At 42.2% G+C, this 15,148-nt stretch overlaps 1 protein-coding gene and 1 long non-coding RNA gene across 2 annotated transcripts; one reads left to right on the plus strand and one right to left on the minus strand.

Moving 5' to 3' along the window:
• Nucleotides 1–4,369: 4,369 nt before the first annotated feature.
• mpzl3 (myelin protein zero-like 3) lies at nucleotides 4,370–13,497 on the plus strand. The gene is made up of 6 exons (XM_052077872.1): nucleotides 4,370–4,586; nucleotides 5,249–5,415; nucleotides 9,944–10,157; nucleotides 10,560–10,716; nucleotides 10,991–11,060; nucleotides 12,723–13,497. The coding sequence occupies exons 1-6, from the start codon at nucleotides 4,517–4,519 to the stop codon at nucleotides 12,801–12,803; spliced, it is 759 nt and encodes a 252-aa protein (XP_051933832.1). The 5' UTR covers nucleotides 4,370–4,516; the 3' UTR covers nucleotides 12,804–13,497.
• Nucleotides 13,498–13,752: 255 nt separating this feature from the next.
• Nucleotides 13,753–14,473, minus strand: LOC127608669 (uncharacterized). The gene is made up of 2 exons (XR_007964303.1): nucleotides 14,297–14,473; nucleotides 13,753–13,882 (listed from the first exon to the last, which is right to left on the minus strand). It is a non-coding gene; the product is annotated as an uncharacterized LOC127608669 (long non-coding RNA).
• Nucleotides 14,474–15,148: the final 675 nt, after the last annotated feature.

A 15,148-nucleotide genomic window follows, 5' to 3' on the forward strand; every position in this document is an offset into this window, starting at 1 on the left:
GTCAACAAGTGTGTGTGTGTGTGTACTGATCAAAGTCTAGCCCTAATGGGTTCGATTTAAGTTATTCTGTGGCCAGTTTGACAGTGTGTGAACATTAACAGGCTTGACAGAAAGTGTGCATTCATGCAATACAAAATAGGTCGATAATCGTCTCGAGATAAGGCCTTCGAGGGGTCTCTCTCTCTCTCTGTGATGTTTCTTCATCACTGCGTCTGAATCGCTTTTGCAGAGCTTCGATTCCCATCTGGATTTTATACTATGTATTAACCAAAGACAACTACAATGTATATTCGTTTTGTCACACTCATGTTGCAAGTTTTTGGTTTTGCTGACGTAACCGTAAGAGTCAAAAGAAACTATTGAGACAAGTGTCGGGAAAGTTGCAGGACCAGCATCCAGTTCTGATTAAAAAGCTTGCAGACACAAAAAAAACATCTCCTTCGCTTACTCACTTCAATTTGATTTGTATTCTGCACCTTGGGATGGGTTGTACCTGGCACAGATATGTCTAAATTCCATTGCACGCACGAACACAGGCAAAGGCACAAAAGCACGGACTTGTCATGTTGGAGTGAAAAAAAAAAAATCACCTCACACCGACCCAGGAACGAATTTCAAAGTGCAACACACACAAATGCCAATCATACATTCACAGGCTAACATTCATTTGAACTGATACGGTCTTAAAGACTCCCTCCCTTCAATGTGTACACTGTAAAAACTTTTAAAATGTTTTTTCACATGATTACAATGTGTTCAAATAATACTTTTTTTTTTAGAAAAAGAGGAAAGGTTTATCTAATTTTATTAATGTGGATCCGATGTACATGTAATTCAGTTCATTTAAAAGCCCCCCCCCCCCCGAGCCCCCTCCCAGTGTCATAGGATTCCTACCAACTGTTGCGTAATTCCCAACTTGTTTGTGAGAACCATTTCGATTTTGTTTCACAGAGTACAGGTCACTCACCAACTAGTCCTGTATCAGTATCAAGAGTCCAAAGAAAGAATTGAAAAGACAGAAGAAAGGTTTTCATTTCAACCGTCTGTGCCCAACAATTTGCCCCCCCCCCTCCTTTTTTTGTTGCCTGCTCCCTTCTGAACAACTAAAGTAGTCTCCCACAGTTTGACGGCAGACGAAAGACTTTTGTTTTTGCGACAGAGGGAGCTTTTAACAGAAACGGACACCGCGCTGCTACAGTACACAAACAAGAGAGCCTCCTGTGCTCACGCACACAAATACATCGCAGCACAATGTGGTGCTGCTTGTGAAAGAGGCATCGCGATTCGTTATCCGAGTCTAAAAAAAAAAAGTCATGCACATCCGAGGACATAATACAGGTGACGCAAAACATGTGGATGGCACAAGTAGTCACTCTTTCAAAAGAGAAAGCAATATGTCTCTAATCAGTGCAGCGACTGTTATATAATATTTTATTCTCTTACACTGGATATAAAATGCTGAGCTTTGCCACACAAGAGTCCCAGACGATGTCTTTATATCAAACTAGACATCCTCCTAGACAAAGCACGGGTCGGGGAGGAGATCTTACCCCAAGTGGAGGAGTTCAAGTATCTTGGGGTCACGAGTGGGGGTAGGAGGGAGCGGGAGATCGACAGGCGGATCGGTGCAGCGTCTGCTGTGATGCAGACGTTGTATCGGTCTGTCGTGGTGAAGAAGGAGCTGAGCCAAAGGGCGAAGCTCTCAATTTACCGGTCGATCTACGTTCCAACCCTCATCTATGGTCACGAGCTATGGGTCGTGACCGAAAGAACGAGATCCCGGATACAAGCGGCCGAAATGAGTTTTCTCCGCAGGGTGTCCGGGCTCTCCCTTAGAGATAAGGTGAGAAGCTCAGTCATCCGGGAGGGGCTCAGAGTCGAGCCGCTTCTCCTCCACATCGAGAGGAGCCAGATGAGGTGGCTTGGGCATCTGATTCGGATGCCTCCTGAGCGCCTCCCCGGTGAGGTGTTCCGGTCATGTCCCACCGGGAGGAGACCCCGAGGAAGACCCAGGACACGCTGGAGCGACTATGTCACCCAGCTTGCCTGGGAACGACTCGGGATCCCCCGGGGAGAGCTGGAAGAAGTAGCTAGGGAGAGGGAAGTCTGGGCTTCCCTGCTGAAGCTGTTGCCCCCGCGACCCGGCCCCGGATAAGCGGTAGATGATGGATGGATGGATGGACATCCTCCTGCAGAGAAATTCCACTTAACATCCATCCATCAAGAGGATTACACCCGAGAGCGATTGTCAGCAAGTCGCGGGGCGATTGTGTACGGGCCCATTGGGCGATGTGAATCACTACACAACCAGATAATTCCACTTTCAGTCTTCCGCAGCACTTGTGCTACTATCAACTGCACATACGCGGCTACTTTATTTGAACTATCAGAGTGTACCTTCCTTTGACGTGTCATGAAATGTAACAATGTAGTGTCAGAAGACAACCAGCGGAGTGGCTGAAGAATGACCCGCGCCAAACTCGAGACATATTTAGACTTCAAAAGAAACCTCCACAAACAGAGAAAGATAAAGTAAAAACACATACATCTACCAATTAGAGACAATTACAGCAGTAAAGACAGGAGAGGAAATAACAAGCTTGTCCCAGAGGGGCATTCAGTGTTTGGCTGGCATCGGAGATAAGGGAACAAATCGGGCCTCAGCGGGATCATAGATGATAATTAAAGACTCTGAAACCACTAATGGGCAATTTGTATAAATATGCACACATTTCTATAATTATACTTTTGTTCACAAAGAGAGTAAGTAGACTTATCATAACAAATCAAAAACGTGAAAAAAAAATAATCTGGTCTATGAATTGGTTGCATAAGTCATCCAGTTGCGATATTACCAATGTAGTTATTTCCAACATTTTTTTTTCTCCTGCAGCTAAATTGGAATAGTTTGGAATAGAGTTTTGTATTTCAGGCGACTTGGACACTAAGTACGTGTGCGATGCCAGGTCTCACTTAGGAACAGGCCCCAGTCGTGCGATAGGAGAGTGACAATGTTGTGATGAGGCTTATGGAACACTGACAGTGGTAGGACTGTCACTATGCCTCTAAATTGCAAAATTTATCGGGAAGTTCTAGAACTGCGCACGTGAAGGAAGCACTAAGCCAAACGAGAAAGGTTTGTGAAGGGAAAACAAAAACGTGTCGCAGTCTGAAGAAACATTCCGCATTCACATTTGAACGTGTCAATGATGCTTTTCCTTGGGTGAGTGTGAGTGTGAGTATGCTCTAATCAATCTATTGGATCAGCAGTGTTTGAGAACTGGCTGCGAGGGTGGCATGTGTGGGTCTCTGCAATTTGCCACTCAAAAGTCCATTGATCACCACAACACAAATTTGAGAAGAGGAGGACGGCCTTGCAGCAGCAAGTTCCAGGTTTTGCAAAACCTCTACAATGGGCAACAACCTCCTGAGTACCAAAGGCTGTTTTTCGATGTAAACTGAACAGAGGAAAGTCACCGTCCAGACTCAAACTTCAACTGAGGTGATTGTGCTTCTTCTCTCCGCTATTGAATCATATATTTTGAATTGAAGTCCAGTAGAATATATGGTGACTGTCTTCTTTGACGAGCTGTTCAATCCTTTTTCTTTTTTTTGCAACAGTGGCCTCTAGTGTAGCCATTTGTAAAATTGATGTTTGCAGTCGAACAGACAGACAGACATCAGAGCAAAAGACTGTTAGTCACAAAAAAAAAATTGCTACTAACACTAGTCTTTCTTATTCCACTTTTGTTAGCACAATTCTTTGAAAAAATGCATATATTTATATATATATGTAAGTTGAGGGGTTCGTTGTTTTTCAGTGGATGGCTCTTCTGTACGAATGACAGATGGAGGGATGGAATCCTTCAGTGGAGTTTAATAAAAGGAGGAGGAAAAAAACATCTGCACCGCAGCACGTCTGAGAACACAACCACGGTAACTAAAATCACTTCCTGCTTCTCTTACTTTAACAGCCAATCAGAACCAATCAACATAAAAAATACATATAATTAAATTTACAATTATTAAACAACAGAATATAATTTAGGTATGTTTAAAATGAAATAATATGATGCGCAAACATAAAATGATAGTTAATAATATAACATAAGCTTACATATATGCTTTTACTGGTCTCCTGAGTGACATTGAGGTCGATCAACAATAAGGTAAGGCAAGCCATTTGAGCATTTATTCCACAACCCTGATATCAGACATGAGTGTGTTATACTAGTTCGCGCATATTGACGAGTAAAGATTAATATTCTTCTACCGTGACCGTGCGTTATCATCACAACTATTTTACTCTCGGAGATAATCTATCAAGCCGCACTTCCTGATCCACCTGTTTGTCAAGTCGTTCACTTCGCTGCGCAACGGAGCCTTGAGTCACGCCGAACGAGACAATGGAAGGCATTTTTCAAAAGCTTTGATGCAGTCCTTCGGGTTATTTTTGTTTTTTTGTTTTTTTTACATTTTGTATCTACCGCAAGTGGATATTTTCTGAACTCCTAAAATGCTTCTACAGGGCCACAGGAATGGCCCACTCAAAGACGTACTGTCGTTCCATTTGCTTTTTTTTCTCGGTGAGTAAACGGACCATAGTTCGGCGTTCACGTTTATTCACACGCGTTTCACCCACGAGTATCCAAGTTATTTCACTGACGCAACAACGGTGCTAACACAATTTCCCGAAAACTGAAATTCTTGGAAAGATGTTGTCAATTCGTCGATGTATTTCCGTACTTTTCTAATGCTATTTTTCTATTGCCATATCCCGCTTTTGCCACAGGGCAAAGTAGCTGTCTTGTTTTTTTTCGTATTATTGGACATTCAGCTTCTTTTTTTTAAACGTAGCAAAATATCCACAAGTACTTTGTATTTGTTTACGAATACTTGTTATTTGTTGTGCCTCAGATGAGTGTTCGTAAAATAAATCATACATTGAAGTGGATGTTACTTGTATTGACCCTATTTTGTCTCTTCTACCTTTTTATTCTTTACATTCCTGCTAGGCCAACTTGTGATGTGTTGTCCCATTTAGAGGACCTGTAATCTTGAAAACAATTTACCTGGATCACGGTGATCCAGTTCAATGTTGCATTGAAAGCTCTGTATAAAAATTAAAACAGATTACGTGATCCTTCATAGCAAAAAATGGGATTTCCAAACCTGGGTCAATTACATCTGTTGATCTACACAATCGCTTCCTTTCCTTTGTGTCACTTTTGTGCTCTTTCTTTGGCAGCTCCTTCACTTGTCTCCTCCATCACCGTGAGTTCTCCAGCAGAGCTCCAGGCATCCGCAGGAGACACTGTGACATTGTCCTGCACTTTCACTTCCACCAGTCGACCCACGAGTAAGATGACAATCGATTGGTCCTATAGACCGCAGACGGGAGGGCCGCCACAGACAGTGAGTGAAGATCTTGTGTGCCGTACTAAAAACAAAACTAAAATCATACAAGAATATATATTTCAAGTAAGGTTGGCTAGATCTTGATGAAGTGTATCTAGTGACAGCCATTGTAGGTCATTAATCGCAATGTATCACATTTATATCGATAACCAAAGTACATTTTAACACTTAGAGATACTGCGTGTGACCTTGAACAAGCTGTTGCTGTTCTGTCATGTTGTCCTGTGAGTGTCATTTGCATGTGTTTAAATTATTGGTTGCTGCCTAAACAAATAATGACAAAGAAGAAGACATTTCCAGGATCTGACAATTAACAATACAAAATATAAAAAACAAGACTGGTTCGCACGTCCAGTTTTTTTTTTTTTTTTTACACATAACACTTCCCAAACTTGACGTTTGCACATGATAGCATTTTCCCTTACCGTTCGGTTTTCACTTGCCTGATTTATGCATTCTATTGAAAGTATTATTGACGTGAGTCAATTTTGTCGGTTTTTCTGTTTTTTAAATTTTGGTCACTGACCTTCACTCTGAAACTGGTGCCAGTTGGTGCAACGGCAAGTCAAACAAAAACTTGACATCTGTGTATTTTGCTGTGCTAAGATTGACACAGGACTTAAAGTAAATACTGTATCAACCAAACAAGTTCCCGCCACCAAAAGCCAATTTGCACCAAAGTTATGTGAATTCAGGGAAGCAGATATTCCTGATCCCCTCATTTTCACCAGCCAAGGAATATTTATGTCAACCAGGCAGGGGTAACTGGTACCTAGCACTAGAAAAAAATATATCTATTACAACGATCCAAACACCGGGATCCCAGTTAAATCAACATTATCCGAATGAACTATTTACAACAAATTAGACCACTTTCCTGAGGAATCGATACTATTTTGATTTGCGAGTCAACTCTGAGCCATAAAGGAGATCAACCTTGTGCCTAAGCTTACCTGAATGCATCATCTGCCATTCAGTGTATTGTACTGTTGAATACAATAATATAATATATAATGAGTGAATAAATTAATAATGCTACCAGAAGTAATAGATCAGTATCACTGCTGTGGTAGTAATCTCACTATCATCACTAATACTACAATATTGCGCAAAGAAAAAAAAAATCACAGGCACTGAAAGCATTGTATGGTTTAAATTTTTTTTAAATTAAATGTAATTTTTTTACTGTGAATCCTTTGTCGTTTACCATACGCATCGATTTTGATCATCGGGTGTGCATCATCTGCATCAGTCTTATACTCTGATTCCTATTTCAGAGGCCCCCCACGCCCCCGGTAACTCGATGCGAACAGCTTCCTAAATTCCTTTCCTCCATGGTGGTGTTGTGGTCATCGCAAATGCCATCCATGCTTCTATTCCAAGCCATAACAGCACTCAATCTTCTAATAGTGCTCAATCAGGGTTGAGCCTCATTGACCAGTCAACTAAAAAAAAAAAAAGAAAAAAAAAACACCGCACAACTTAAGAACTTCCATTTGGGCCTGAAGAGAGCCATCAAAGGTGGTTCTGTATAATTGCATTTGGACCACTGGAAGACGTGCTGTGGTCGTTGCAACCCTATATCCCATCATTTCCTATCGGAGCACTCCAAGTGAAGTGCAAGCTAATGTTTTGTGGCTCATTCTAATGCGGCACGCTGTTGGTTTAGTCATTAAGAGACAAAGTTCTCTGGCCTCAAAGGGCGTAGAAAGATGACAAGAAACAGACTGGGTATTGATATGTTTGCCTGCCCACGTAGGTGTCTCAACATGTCATAACCTGGAAAAACTCTAAAGCTACCACAAAAGGGTGCGACAGCCAGTCCTATTTTGTTTTATTCATGATAGATACATAATGCGTTGCAGCCTGATATTGTCCGTGGATGGCAGCAGGTCTGAATGTTTGCCGTTTCTATTTTCCAGCCGGTATTTACTCTCCACCCGATACCATGAGCTGTTTTGGCAGGTTAATATATCTGAGTGTCCCTGGTCGTATATCACAGCGAGCCCGGCTATGAAAAGACACGCGAAAAGCGTCGTCATAAATATAATTATCCAGCCAAAGCAATCGCAGTTGCCGCACTGCTTCACTGGCGTGCAGTATTAACTCGGTCCCAATGAGAATTAATTTGAAAGATGTTCAAAAGACGGGCTGAATGCTCAATTACATAACAGTGGAAGCTCATTGCGAAATAGAGCAATAACCTTTCCGCATTCTAAAGACTTTTACCAACTTGCTCTTACTTGATTGCCAATTGATCTTTGTCATACATGAATTGTCATTTGGCCACCGTTTGGTTTCTATCCTTTGCATTTAAATACACAGGTCAACGTAATCGATGTCCAATAGTGTCGAAATTCAGAGACAATGTGCATTGAACCCTCCGAATCATTGTGGAAATCAATACAATTGATTCCTTTTTTTTTTACAAACTCCCAATTTTCAATGAAGCTTCACGTGACAACTAAACACAGCAATTTATTTATTTATTTATTTTCGCATGTGGTAATCTCTAATTCTGCTTCTTCCATTATCGACCAACATATTCTAACGATGGCAAAGCCGTGCGCTTCCCGACCTGTTTTGCTGCGTTCATATCAATCTTTTGCACCGAAGTAGATCTTGTTCTTTGTTTACGTTTGTTTCTGTTGCTTTGTTACGAGTGTGTGTGTGTGTGGCGTAACTAGGCGTGAGTTGTGGCTTATAGCAGCTCTTGAATGAATGCATTCTGTTACCGCTCATGGGAATAAAGCGAGCAGCGGCGATTGTGGCATTCTCTAACCACATACTGTATAAGAGCCTGACAATGTTATTGACATTTTGAAATACAGAGACAGCAGATCGCTATCTTGCTATAAGTTCTATTTCAACTTCGATCGTGTTCACTTTTTTTTCGTTTTGTCGGTATGACAAGTGATTCGCCAATGATTCTGTTTAGTTTTTTGTGGGTTTTTTTTGTGCAATCAGATATGCTTCCTTGTTTGTGAACATCGGTCTCTTCACTCAGCTTGTCCCACCACCATCTGTTTCCCCACCTGCTACCAAGCACTTTTCTTTTGATTTAAATGATAACATTCATTCGGAGTTCTGTTCAAATCTTTCTGATTATCACTGAACCAAAATTGTCAGTCACATATGCTCATTGGTTGGTTTGTCTGCCATACTGTATCTTGTCTTCTGTTTTTGAAACGTCAGTTTTGATTTTGCTGTTCTTCCAAGTAAGCGTACAAAAAAATCAATTGTATGCTGCGTATGCTTGCTTTTCGTCTTTTTTTTTTGCATACAGAGATTTTTCTTAAAAATAAAGAGCTTATGATAATGCACTATCAAAAGCTGTTGTGGCAAACCAAGTTTCAGACAAATCTGAGTCACATTGACCATTTGGTAAGAACTTCCCATTTAAGATTTTCAGACACTTATCTCCGTATTCCTCTCAGAGGGATTCATACCAAGAAATTCTGGATCTCCATGAAACTTGATCTCCTTTTAGCTATTCGATCTTCACCATTTGTCCATTGATTTCCTGGGGTGACATATGTTTATCTAGCGTGGCGGAGGTCTGAGTGCTCTTGTTGAAAAAGAATACACTGCGGTGAATACAAATCAATGGCGAGAACATGATTTTGTTCGCAGGCAGACGTGGTAGAAGAGTTATTAGTACAGTTCAATTTGAATAACCGTCATTCCCGGATTATAAAGCGCTCCTTTTGTCACATGCTTTCAACCCTGCAGCTTATTTAATGTTGAATTTTTCCAACGGCCGTCAGGGAGTGCACGAGCGGAAAAGGCAACAGTGTGTGTCACAGTGATAACACCTGGCCATGAGAGGGCGCATTTCACCTGTGTTTTGAGTTGGACTGCAATCCGAAAGCTGTGTGGGCAGGCCTATGACAGATTTGACTGAACACAAAATTATTTTTATGAAGTCTTTATTCACTACTGAACATAGAAAATGTACAGCATTCATAAAATAAAATAAAAGACTAAGATACATCAAATGGGACTAACAAATAGAAAAGTATACGAAATTAGACAACAGTAGTGGCTTGTGAGCTCTCTCAGACATGTTCATGGACATCGTTACATCCTTAGAAGTCAGTTGTCTGTGTTCACTCCCACATCGGCGCAAACACCCCTTTCTACCAATTTAAGAAAATACCAAAAGGAAGAAAACTCCCACCATGCGCATGGTTAGGTTGCACTTTGCGCCGGACTTGCACTGGGCACGAAAATAGGTCCCTTGGGTTGAAATAAACATTGTACGATTGTGTTGCTGATGCTAATACGAATGTGTCATGAGAGGCGTCCATTCTATTGTATGAACCTCTAAAGTAATTGAGTTGCTATGGCAATGGCAGAGAGACTCTTCTGTTATTACTTACCACTGTGCCGTCAGAATGATTCTGCTTTTCTTTTGTGACAGAATTACAAGATGTCCCTTGGCCAATATTTACTGCTCTTGACCACACCCCTCAACTCTGTACGGAATCATAATAATTGTTGCCTCCTTTTCTGATTTCTTCAGTTCTTCCACTTCTCTTCTCGTGCCTTTCCTGCTCTGGAGGGCCAGTTCCGTGGGCGTATTCAGTGGCGAGGAAGCCCGGCAAAGGGGGAAGCCTCCATCGTGTTGATCAATTCAACGCTGAATGATAATGGAACCTACATATGCTCCGTCAGAAACCCTCCAGATGTCCACGGCAATCCAAACTCACACACAGTACTGACGGTCATGCCCAAGAGTAAGCTGCTTCACATCCCTTATTCAAATTATTAGCAAGCAGAGATTAATTTGCGCCTGCTGATGGAGGTATTAATTGCCTCGCAAATGTGTCTTTTAATTAACAGCATGAACGTGAGTGGATTTGCAGGAATGTACAGTATTTGAATGCTATCTGTTCTTACTTGAAATGGCTAGAATGGACTTTCCAGTCCAGCAGGGTGATATTTTCTAGCATGTATTTAGTGCAGCTGACCCATCAACAATTCATATATTTGTATGTGGAATATAACAGTACATTATTAATTGAATCCAAGTTGTGCATAGATGCACATCAACGTGTGGATGTGCCAAGTGGGTATTTACTCTTGAATAGGTTGTAGATATTTATATCAGTAGCTCAAATTCGTTTTCTCCTTCGCAGTACCCAGTATTCGCTTCTCGGATGTTGCGGTCCTCCTCTTTTTCGTCCTCATCCCTTCCACCATCATTACCCTTGTTCTGATTGGTCAGATGCTCTTCTCAGCGAGAGAGCGCAGCCAATCCAAGGGCTACAGGTCACCCATAGAGGTCGCAGAGGGGTGAGTAGATTTGTACGACCAATCACTGAAGTGGGTCCCTTGGGCTTTATTCAGCCTCTGGTTGCTATAGATTTACCTCTGAATTGCTCATTTTTGCAAAAGCAATGGATTTTATTCGGCTAACTCGTCTGTTCTAGAGGTATAAGCAATATTACAGTATTTGACAACAAACCTCATTATTGTCTTGTTCCGAACATTTGTTGACAGAAGTGTGCTTTTATTTTGCCTTTACATTGTCCTGTTGACTAACTATTGTCTCTTCTATGTTCATCAGAGAAGAGTACGACAACTACCGAGCGGGGAACCCATTCAAGGCGGCCACATGCTGTGACCTTGCTCTGACGGTACAGTACAGTACATAGTCTTCCATCCATTTTCTACCGCTTAACCGGCATCAGGTCACGGTGGCAACAGCTTTAGCAAGGAAGCCCAGACTTCCCACTCCCCAGCCACTTCTTGCAGCTCATCCTGGGGGATCCTAAGTCATTACCAGCCATGAGACGTAGTCTCTCCAGTGCGTCCTGGGTCATCCCTGGGACTTCCTGCCGGTGGCACATGGCGGGAACATCTCACTGGGGAGACATCCTAATTCGATGCCCGAGTCGCCTCATCTGGCTCCTCTCGACACAGAGGGGAAGCGGCTTGACTTTCATGGCTCCGCCCCTCTGTTCACCCGAGTGTCCAAAACAGTGGCCGCAAATACAAATTCAAAGTCAATCATCAAACTTTGTGTCCTGGTGCCAATTCCGCAAATGATATATTTGACCATCGTATTTATTATGGACAATCCGTGATGAGCGCAGAAGTTCAATAACAAAACACCACTCAAGTTCTAGTGTGGGGGGGGGTTCTTCACAATCACACCCTCCCAGGTCTAACTGTTATTGCCCACGTGAGCATTGAAGTCCCCCTGCAGAACGAGGTAGTCCCAAGACGTAGCGCTCTACAGCACACCTTCCGAAGACTCCAAAAAGGGTGGAGCTGGTGTTTGGTGCATAGACACAAAGTACAGGAAGGCGCAGGGAGACCACCCTCTCGTCCACTGATGTGAACCCCAATGTACAGGCACTGAGCTGAGGGACAATGAGTATGCCCACACCTGTTCTATCTGGGATGGCAATTTTCCGCGCATGAGAAAATTTTCGGGGGGGGACAGGTACCTGATCACCGAGTTTTCACAAGCTCTCCCGATCAGTCTTTCCATCTTCCGATTGTAAACAGCCCTGCGATTGGACGTGAATGATCTCTTACTTGTTGTGATTGGTCGGCCCGTCCAGGCCACGCCCCTTTCCGCTTTTTTCATCACTAGCCATTGCCATCCCTGTCTACGCTCTGCGCTTCTCACCGTGGGCAACTCCAGAGTGAGAGAGTGTCCAACCCTTCTCGAGAGAACAGGTACCAGAGCCCAGGCTGTGTGTGGAGGCCCGACTGTGTCACGTCGGAACTTCTCTGCCTCACACACGAGCTCGGGCTCCTTTCTTGCCAGAGGGGTGACATTCCATGTACCTCGAGCTAGCTTCTGCAGCCGAGGATCATTCCGCACAGTTCACTTTGTACCCGACCCCTTTGGCCCCTCCCATTCTTGGTGAGCCCATGGGAAGCTGGGCCCACATCGCCTCTTGGGCCCCATGTGTGCCTGGCTCCAGAAGGGGGGACCCTGTGACCCACGTCCGGGCAAGGGAAAACACCAGCCAATAGTTTCGTTCATCATCAGAGTCGATGAGCTTTGCTTTGTCTGGTCCCTCACCTCGGATCTTTTTGCCACGGGTGACCCTACCAGGGGCATAAAGCCCCAGACAACTTGGCTCAGAGGATCAGTGGGACATACAAAGACCTTCCACCACAGATTTGTGTAAAAGTCCTGCTTCTAAATAATTAAATGGGGCATGTGTATCAGATCTGTTTCACAGTGTATTTTTCATACTCGTCGTGATGTTGTTGTTGTTTTTTTTTTTTTGATGGCTTCTTCTTGTAAGCTCACTCTGCCATGTCTTCTCGTTGTCCAGGACTCTGAGAGTGAGTTAGACTACAGCCACATGAAGCAGAACACGCCTGCTACCGAAGATTATGCTGAATCTCAGTTCTAGATTTCCCTGGCTTGCTCACTTATAGATTTTAAGACCTGCCGGTGCCTTTCATATGTTTTTTGCACTGAATGAAATTCAATGGTGCATTCACGTACGTGTCAATTTCTATTCTGGTCACGTTGGTATTATAGGTGCACATGATGTTCTGAAGGAGATGTATTTTGTCTTAATTTATTGCCTGTGTCATAGCTGCTGATGTCTTATTGAGTTGTCACTTGTGTGTCTAATCACATAGCCTTGTTTGGTGTCAAAATAAAGACTTTTTTGGAATGTCACTTCAAATGATTACAACTGTACATAATTTGTACATATAAAATGTCACTTTAATTCTGAGATTTCTATTTTGATTTTGGGGGAGATGTATATGACCTTTTCTTTTAGAAACTTTTGCTATTGTACATGTTTAATGAACACATGAGTTTCATTTAATGAAGAAACAATCCTGAATTTTGAGTCAGATGCCCTTCCAGGATAAGATACAGTAATTAAGACGATTTATGCCTAGTCAGTCAGTTGGTAAAGCTAAAAACATACAGCTGCAGTTTTTTCTTCTTTCGATTTGTTGTGTTGAACTATTCATGAATGTAAACTCTTTTGATATTTATGAATGCTCTTGACGATTCCTTGAAAAACTCTCAAGGACAGGCTGGATTTGTACTGATGTGAGTGATAAAAACACCTAATAAAACTGTCGCGGGGGGGGGGGGGATGCAATGAGCTCTAATTTATTTTCATTTTCTTATTCAGCTTATTTTCAACCCCCGAGCGTTTAATAATTCAAACGCTGCCGTGCTGTAATAATTATCAATCCTACTTCATCTAAACCACCATGGCAACAGCTTACTGATGCAAGGCAGAAACGGTAGTTTGTATAATAAATGAATAAAGAAAACATTTTAAAGTCTGCACGATTGTGTACGTACTGATTTATCTATTCATTTATATGTGCACTACCCAGTCAGCAAAGGCATCTGGCCCGGATTCGGCATGAAGCTGGCACAGCTGGCCTTGAGTCGGCACTGGCATAATGCATGTGGGCCGAACACGGCCCAGGAGTGGCAAAGGAGGCACTGGCTTGACTCTGGCAAACTAGATGAGGGCCAGAAATCATTTTACAATTCCGGCCCGTATATGGCCAGCCAGTATTGAGCCACACTTAAATGCAGTTTCAGATTTATTTTTTCAACACACAGCCTTGTACACATACACATACACACACACACACACACACACACACACACACACACACGCGTGCAAGATTCAATCAGGTTTGTAAAGTGTAGGCAGGGATTACATTCATTCATTCATTCATTCATCTTCCGTACCGCTTGATCCTCACTAGGGTCGCGGGGGGTGCTGGAGCCCATCCCAGCCGTCTCCGGGCAGTAGGCGGGGGACACCCTGAATCGGTTGCCAGCCAATCGCAGGGCACACATAGACGAACAACCATACATTTAGATTTTATATGCACGTGTAAATGGATTAAAACTTACTTTCTTTATAAATCTTGTTGAATCATAAAGTGCATTACTATATTTTTCAATACCAATTACTTGTTAAAGTTTGTACAATCAATGGGATCAGTTGCAATGCATATATGTGAATGATACAAGTAAATTGCACATTTGGTGAAGGAAATGTCAGGTGCTTCATGAAATGTTTTGTAAAAGTTACGTTCATTAAATTTCAACATTTTCCAAATGTTCTTGTTTTTTTTCGCATTTTTTCGCTGGATAAAAACAGCCATGTATAGTAAGGCGTTTTTTTGCTGAAAAAAAAACAACCATGTGCAGTAAGGCATTTTTTGTTGAAAAAAACGACCATGTAGAGTAAGGAGTTTTTAGCCCCAAAAAAACGACCATTTATAGTAAGGCATTTTTTTGCTGGATAAAAACAACCATGTATAGTAAGGCGTTTTTTGCTTTAAAAAAAACGACCATGTATAGTAAAGCATTTTTTGCCAAAAAAACAACCATGTATAGTAAGGCGTTTTTTGCCGAACAAAAACGACCATGTATAGTAAGGCGTTTTTAGCCGAAAAAAACGACCATGAAGAGTAAGGTGTTTTTTTGCTGAAAAAAAACGACCATGTAGAGTAAGGTGTTTTTTGCCGAACAAAAACGACCATGTATAGTAAGGCGTTTTTAGCCGAAAAAACCGACCATGAAGAGTAAGGTGTTTTTTTGCTGAAGAGTAAGGTGTTTTTAGCCCCCAAAAAACGACCATATTATAGTAAGCCGTTTTTTGCCGAAAAAAAACCGACCATGTATAGTAAAGCATTTTTTGCCAAAAAAAAGGACCATGTAGAGTAAGGTGTTTTTAGCCCCAAAAAACGGCCATGTATA

The sequence above is a fragment of the Hippocampus zosterae genome, chromosome 10, assembly GCF_025434085.1.
Source record: "Hippocampus zosterae strain Florida chromosome 10, ASM2543408v3, whole genome shotgun sequence".
In the NCBI taxonomy this organism is placed as follows: domain Eukaryota; kingdom Metazoa; phylum Chordata; class Actinopteri; order Syngnathiformes; family Syngnathidae; genus Hippocampus; species Hippocampus zosterae.

What these genes read in the sequence shown, in the direction of transcription:
- mpzl3 (XM_052077872.1), top strand. Translation starts at nt 4,517, where the DNA reads ATGCTTCTACAGGGCCACAGGAATGGCCCACTCAAAGACGTACTGTCG. An exon ending in CCATTTGCTTTTTTTTCTCG is followed by an intron (nt 4,587 to 5,248) that starts GTGAGTAAACGG and finishes TTTCTTTGGCAG; the next exon opens with CTCCTTCACTTGTCTCCTCC. An exon ending in CCCATAGAGGTCGCAGAGGG is followed by an intron (nt 10,717 to 10,990) that starts GTGAGTAGATTT and finishes TATGTTCATCAG; the next exon opens with AGAAGAGTACGACAACTACC.